The sequence below is a fragment of the Gavialis gangeticus genome, unplaced genomic scaffold (genome assembly GCF_001723915.1).
Source record: "Gavialis gangeticus isolate Ggan-Ray unplaced genomic scaffold, GavGan_comp1, whole genome shotgun sequence".
NCBI lineage: Eukaryota > Metazoa > Chordata > Crocodylia > Gavialidae > Gavialis > Gavialis gangeticus.
Window position 1 is genome coordinate 26,923,792 of NW_017728993.1, and position 6,874 is coordinate 26,930,665.

The following is a 6,874-nucleotide window of genomic DNA, read 5'->3' on the forward strand; positions in this document are numbered from 1 at the left end:
CCCCAGCGCGCGGGCAAAGCGGCCACACGCTGGGAGCCCCAGTTTTGCCGCCATTTTGGGGGGGGCCGCTCCAACGTGCGTGTCCGCGCCGGGCTCCTCATCTGCCCCCGCGCTCCACACGGGCTAGGACTTGGCGGGGTACCGCCGGGGCCCACAGGACTCCCCTGAGGGCGCCGCTGCCCCGCCCCCCCCGCTCTCCGCACGCCTGCGCCATGCACTTGCCCTCAAGCAGCTGCTGGCCGTGGGCAGGAGGCACCTGGCGCCAGTGCCCCCCGGGCCCCCCGGCTGCTGCCCTCCTCCTCCTCGGGGGTGTCCCCAGCCCAGCCCCGGTGCTTGGGCCAGGCCAGCTGCCACCTCTCCTGCCTCGCACCCCCAGGAGCAGGGTGCCCTCTGCCCCAACGGCGGCCCAGGATCTGCAGGGCCCTGGGGCTCCTCTGCCCCCGTGCCCCCACCCCATGCATAGGCCTGGGAGCCGCGGCCGAACATTGGAAACTTTATTAAATACAAAAGTCCGAAGGCGGCGGCGACGCAGGCTCCAAAAGGATCAGACATTCACAGGTACAAAAGTCGCCCGGGCACGGCCCCGCAGGCAGCCGCCCTGCGCGGCCACGCACCCCCCCAGGGCCCGCGGGGCATGGCAGCTGGGCCCCCCAGGCACCTGCTGCATCCCGGCCTCGTCCCCGGGGCCCGTCCCGGTTCTGCCCCGTGCATGTAACTGGTCGGATGGAGACCGCCGGGGGGCACGGCCGGGCTGAGCGCGTCCAGCCCCTGGCACGTGGAGGCGCCCCCGGCCCCGGGCAGTGGAGCTGGTGGTAAAGTGCCTAGTGCCCCCCGGTCCGTGCCCCGGGCGGGCCTGGAATGTGGGTGCAGGCGAACGTGGGGCCTGCCCAGCCGGGCGCGGGCTGGTCCCTGCCTCACCCAGCGACCAGGGCAGGGCCCAAGCCCCGGCTGCGTTGTGCCGGCACCACAGGGCAGGCAGGATGGGGGGGCTAGCCCCCAAGCCAGGTGGGAGAGGGGCTGAGGGGCTCAGAGCAGCCCTCTGATAGCTCCGGGTGCCCAGGGAGGCTGTGCCCAGCCCTGGGGCACCGCCCCTGCATGGGGAAACTGAGGCACAGAGCAGGCGGTCACTCACCTGAGGCGCAGCCCAGGCTAGGGGGCATGGGAGGCCTGGCCAGGCCCAGCTCCGAGCACCGGGCACCGAAGCAGAGGAAGACGGCAGGAGGGGGCCAGGGCATCCGGGCGCGTCGTGCGGAGGCAGTGAGCAGGGCGTCCTGGCCTGGCTGGATGGGGGCAGGCAGGCCGCAGCTTTCCATGGCCCCAGCACCTGCAGGGATGGAGCAGAGCCACCGGATCTGGGTCCACTGCCAGGGGCATGGGCGGGCAGGCAGGCAGGGCAGGCACCGTGCTGCCAAGTCGCCCACGGGCCCTGCCAACGAGATGATGGAGCTGCCGGCAGGGGCAGGGCCCGGGTCTGTGCGTGCCCTCGGCTGGGGCCAGGCCCTGCAGTGTCCGAGCGCCCCGAGAGTGGGGCAGGGCAGGGCCAGGCACGGGTGCGGTGCCCGGGCTCCAGCGGCGCTATCCGCGGGCCGGGCGCGGGGGCGGCTTGCCAATGTCCACCGTGACGTTGGTGTAGAGCGGGTGGCGCGACACCTCCACCAGCCGGTACTGCAGCGAGCTGATGCCGTCCCGGCGCATCGTCAGCTTCGTGTTCTGGATCTTGGTGAACCTGCCAGGCACGGGCGTGGGCACGATGCCACGTCAGGGGCATGAGGGGCCTGGGCCGGGCGTCTGCGCCCTTCCCCCAGGGACAGGCCAGCACCGGGAGCCCCGAGCCAGTTGGGGGAGCAGGTCGGGGGACCCAGGAGTCAGCGCGTCGGGTCCCGTGTCCCAGGGCCTGGCCAGGGCAGAGCAGCAGAGCTGGGGGTGGCTCCGGGCAGTGACAAAGCCAGGCCGGAGGGAGAGGGTCTCACCTCTGGGGGTTGGGCTCGTTGTGCCGGTCGCGCTCATGCTTGATCATGCGGTAGCGCCCGATGCGCACGTCAGGCCGCGACACTTTCATGCCATTTAGCGAGATCCTGGGGGAGAAGCAGCAGCTCGGGGGCACTGGGACCAGCCCCACCACCGCAAGTCCCTGTCCCTGCCCCAGGCTCAGCCCCACTGGGGCCATATGACACGTGTGTGCAGGATGCCGAGGCCTGAGCCCAGCAGCCCATGGGGCCCCCTGGCTCTGCACGCAGCAGCTCCCCACCACCCCACCCTGGGGGAAGGAGCTGGGAGCAGGTGGGGGGGCGGGGGCCAGCCGGGGCCATCTCACCGGTTGAAGATGTCGTCGTCTTCACCGCCCCAGCCCCAGTACTCGTTGGGGAAGCCGTTGATCTTCAGGAACTGGGACTTGCTGAGGCCGGAGACACCCCCGAAGTAGCCGGCGTAGGGCAGCCTGCGGGCGGGGGGGCATGGCTCAGGTGGGTGGCCTCTGCACCTTGCCTGGGGCAGCAGCACCCCCAGCCAGTCCAGGGGCACCTGCACCCCTCCCAGAGCCCCACAGAGACTCACAGGAAATGGGGGCTGGAAGGGACCTCAGGAGTCGCATCTAGTCCACCCCCCTGCTGCGAGCAGGACCAGCCCCAACTACTTCATCCCAGCCAGGGCTTTGTCTACCCCGGTCTTAAACACCTCCAAGGACGGAGACTCCTCCACCTCTCTAGATAGCCTATTCCAGTGTTTTACTACCCTCCTCATGAGAAAGATTTTTCTAAAATCCAGCCTCAACTTCCCTTGCTGCAGCCTGAGCCCGCTGCTCCTTGTCCTGTCGTCTGCCCTCACGGAAACCAGCCCAGCTCCATTCTCTTTGCAGCCCCCCTGCAGGGAGGTGAAGGCTGCTATTCAATCCCCCTCGGTCTTCTCTTCTCCAGACTCAATCACCCCAGTTCCCTCGCCCTCTCCTCACCAGTTCTGTCCCTCAGCCCCACAACCATCTTCCTTGCCCTCCACTGGACTCTCTCCAGCGTGTCCACATCCTTTCTGTAGTGGGGGGCCCACAACTGGACACAGGACTCTAGATGTGGCCTCCCCAGTGCCGAATAGAGGGGAAGAGTCGCTGCCTCCATCTGCTGGCACCGCTCCTGCCCATGCAGCCCAGGGCTGTGCAGAGAGGCTGGAGCCTGCAGCAGGGAGGGGATGGGGGCCTGGGGCCGTGGCAGGACCCTGGCGCTCACCGGAAGCCAAACTTGTCCATGGCAATGGCGAAGTGCCGGGGCTGCTCGTAGCAGCGGTACAGGTTGCGGTCGTCCATGGGCACCAGGTCCACGTCGCTGAAGATGAAGCAGTCGTACTCGGGGTCGTCCCGCAGCGCCTCCAGGAACCCGGCGTTCAGCAGCTTGGCCCGGTTGAACGTGTCCTCACCGTACTGTGGGGACAGGGCTGCGTGGCTGGGGGGCCAGCACAGAGCCCCCCCGCCTCCGCTGCACCCACCCGACCAGCTCAGCTCAGCTCCCACCCCTCCCTGCCCAGGCAAGGACACAGGCAGATGCCCCCTCCCCTGGGTGGGGAGCTCAGGTGACATGCCCAGGGCCATGCTCAAGGTCAGTGGCAGAGATAGGGCCTGACCCCAGCAGGGATCTGGAAGGGGCGACAGGGGAATGACCCCCCTGGGGATCCTCCCAGGGGTCTCCATGCAGCACCAGGCCATGCAGACAGCCACGCCAAGAGCCCCACGCTCCCTGTAGGGCCATGGGCTGGCCCCTGATGGGCCTCGGTGGCTTCAGCTCCCCTGGTCCAGAACCAGCTCCTGCCTGGGCTCAGCTTCCAGCCTGGCAGGGGAGCACCAGGAGCCAGACCCCCACCCCCAGCATAGCCCCCTGGCCCGCCCGGCGGGCAGCGCACACCTGGTTGATGACGTAGATGCCGTAGGCGACCTTCTGGCGGCGCAGGATGGGGTGCAGGTAGTGCAGCCAGTACTTGAGGTGGTGCTCGCGGTGCCGGAAGGGGACCAGCACGGCCACCCTCTGGCGAGGCTGGCAGTCGGGGGGCACGTACCGCCCGCCTGCCCGCACCTCGGGGTTCTCCCGCTGCACCCGCTCCATGCTCATGGGTGAGCTGAACTCGATGAGGAGACGCCCCACTGTGCAGGGGCAGACCGTTACTGCCTGCTGCACCGGGATTGCCCCATTCACCCTGCCCCCAGCCTGGGCAAGCCGCAGGATCCAGCCCTTGGCACACAGCTCTGCCAGCGGGCCCGATCCTGCCCCGGCCCCCTGCCAGTCCTGGGGCCTCGGTGGCAGCAGGGAAGGCAAATCCACCAACCTCTGCCCTCCTCCGCTCAGTCACCCAGAGCCAGACGGGGAGCCCAGGCCTCCCAGCACCCTTCAGTGCCCTCCCATCCACCTCTCCTGGATGCCAGGAGATGCCGATGCCTGTGCACGTCCTCTTTCCAGGGCTGTTAAGGGGCTTGGCAATGCCCCCCAAGCTCTCACAAGGCTCGGCAGCAGGTAGCCCCCCAGCCCCGGGTCTCACCTAAGCCAGGCGGCATGTCTTGGCAGGGCAGCAGGGGTGGGAGGGTGGCAGTGTGGTTGGCGTCCGGCCGGAGGCTGGGCGAGGGCGGGCCGCAGCTGGGAGCAGTGCTGCGGGGCCGGACAGCGCTGGCGTTGGCGCCGGCGTGGGGGGCGTGGGAGGCGTTGCGGCTATTGAAGTGGCTGAAGAAGTCAAGGTGGCGCGCATAGACGTCGAAGTAGAGCACCCCGGTGACGGCAAAGTGCAGCAAGCACAGCAGCAGCACAGCCTTGCACACGCGTTCCAGCGTCACCCCCAGTAGCAGCCTGGTCATCTTCCAGGTGCGGGCACGGGCGGGTGGGCATGTGCCCCAAGTGCAGGGGCAGCTCTGGTCAACGCTGATCCTGCCAGACAAAACACGGGTCAGTTCATGCCCCTGCACTAGCTTGGCCTTGCCTCCCCCCCGGCACCCAGCCCCTGCCCCAATCTTCACCAGCCCCCTGGACGTGACACCCCGCATGGCTCTAGCCTGAGGAGAGGTCACACTGGGCCCTGATTCAGAGCATCTCAGCCGTGCACAAGGGGAGCAGCCCGGGCGCCCTGGGGCCACGCTCGGGCACCGTCCCCTGCAGAACCAGAGCCCGCAGCGGCCCAGCCAGGCAGGGGTTGACCCCGCTCACAGCCCAGCACCAGCTAGAGGAGGCTCCGGTGTGCCCAGGCTGCCCCAGAACCTCCTGAAGGCACCAGGCCTTCTGGAGCCAGGCCCGGGGCTGCAAAGCCGTAGACTCGCGCCTGCCTGGGCTCCAGCTCCACTGGCTCAGGGCTCCCATCTGCGCAGGGGACGTAGCTCTGCCCTGGGGGAGGTTAGATGCCAGCTCCACCTCCCCACCTGTAAGGGACTGTGACTTCTTTAGGTTGGCATATGGGTGCCCAGGGTAGAGGCACAGCCCCACCATGCAGGGAGGTGGAGGTGGAACCGGAGCCGAATCCGTGACACACCGGGGCCTTTCACCAGCCCCTGCCATGCCAACGCCCCTCAGCACATCCCTGCCAGTCACATGTTGACCAGTGGCTCTCATGAGCTTCCCAGCACGATGCCTGCCCAGGTGGGCTTGTCTGCACCCCGCCTGGAGGGAAGGAGGTTGTGGGGAAACTGAGGCAGCGCAGTCCTGGGAAGCTGGACCTGAGCATCTCCCCGTCTTGGTGCTGCGTGTGCCCTCCCCTGCCCAAGCCCTAGCAGCTACCGGCTTTGCCGTGGGCCACACAGGTTGGGGTGTCCGCCCACTCCCACCCGGGGACAAGGGGAGCATCTGTCCCGGTGCCCCTTCAGGGGTGGGGGAGAGGGGCCAAGCCAGTTTCTCAAGCCCTGCGTGAATGTAGCGGGGATGGAGCCAGAACCACGTTGCATGGGACCCAGGTGTCTGGCACGGGGGTGGCCAGCGGTGTGGCTGGGGCTGCCGGACAGCAGGGAAGCCCAAACCCATCTCCGTCCCTGCCCCAGGCCTGTGCCACGGAACCAGGCACCACGTGTGCAACAGACCGCTGAGGCCTGGCCCACAGCCTGCGAGGGGCAGCGTGGGGACCAGCACGCACGCACCGTCCATGGGACAGCCCACGCACACGGGACCCGGGCACGGCAACGCGGGCCCTGGCGGGGCCAGAAGGGCCGCAGGGAGCCTGGTCCCTCTTGCCCTGGTAGCTGCTCCCTGCAGAGCAAGGCGAAGCGCCTTTCTGCCCGCCCCATGGAGCAGGCCCCTTGGCTCCAGCTGTCAGGCCGCTTGCCAGCCCAGCCACCCCACAGCGGAGCCCGCCATCCAGCGAGGCACCCATGGCCAGTGCCCGCAGCCCCCTGCGCTGGCCCTGCCTTTGTGTCCAGCCCCTGCATCTCAGGCCCTGCAGCTGCAGCCCAGGCCAGGCCCTGCCGTGCCCATGCGGGACCCACTGAGGGGAAGGGGGGGCAGCCAGCAGGAGGCACCGGCAGGTGCCCCAGAGCCCCCCCAGCTCAGGGCACGCTCACCTGCTGCCCGCATGCGAGTGCAGGGCAGGGGCATGACCAGGGCCACCGTGGCGTCCCAGAGCTGCGGGGCCACGTGCAGCACAACCCCTGCCCGAGGCAGGATCAGGCCTGTGCGAAGCAGCCCGGACAAACCCCCGCGTCCGAGCTCCGAGCAGAGCGACAGTCGCCCGGCGCAGCCCCAGGCACCACGGCCGCCCTGGCCCTAGCCCGGGATGGCAGAGGGCCGCGGGCACCAGTCCTGCTGCTGGAACGGCCGCTCCCAAACCCCCAGGCCCAGGCCTGCCGAGGAGGCACCCCCAGTCCAGCCGGCTCCGAGCAGGGGCCCCTTCCTGCCCCGGGGCAGCGCGCGGCGAGACCCCCGCCAGGAGC

The 6,874-nt window shown here is 69.2% G+C and overlaps 2 protein-coding genes across 2 annotated transcripts in view; both read right to left on the reverse strand.

Moving 5' to 3' along the window:
• Window positions 1-1,313, reverse strand: part of CCDC24 (coiled-coil domain containing 24) — a 14,130-nt gene extending 12,817 nt beyond the window's left edge. The window contains exon 1 of the mRNA XM_019528323.1: window positions 1,133-1,313. Coding sequence (XP_019383868.1) covers window positions 1,133-1,313 — 181 coding nt within the window. The remainder of the gene's footprint in view (window positions 1-1,132) is intronic.
• Window positions 1,314-1,465: 152 nt separating this feature from the next.
• On the reverse strand, window positions 1,466-4,910 carry B4GALT2 (beta-1,4-galactosyltransferase 2). The gene is made up of 6 exons (XM_019501438.1): window positions 4,513-4,910; window positions 3,885-4,120; window positions 3,216-3,406; window positions 2,315-2,437; window positions 1,971-2,075; window positions 1,466-1,726 (listed from the first exon to the last, which is right to left on the reverse strand). Exons 1-6 carry the CDS (start codon window positions 4,820-4,822, stop codon window positions 1,576-1,578), a joined length of 1,116 nt encoding a protein of 371 aa, XP_019356983.1. The 5' UTR covers window positions 4,823-4,910; the 3' UTR covers window positions 1,466-1,575.
• Between the last annotated feature and the right edge of the window lie 1,964 nt (window positions 4,911-6,874).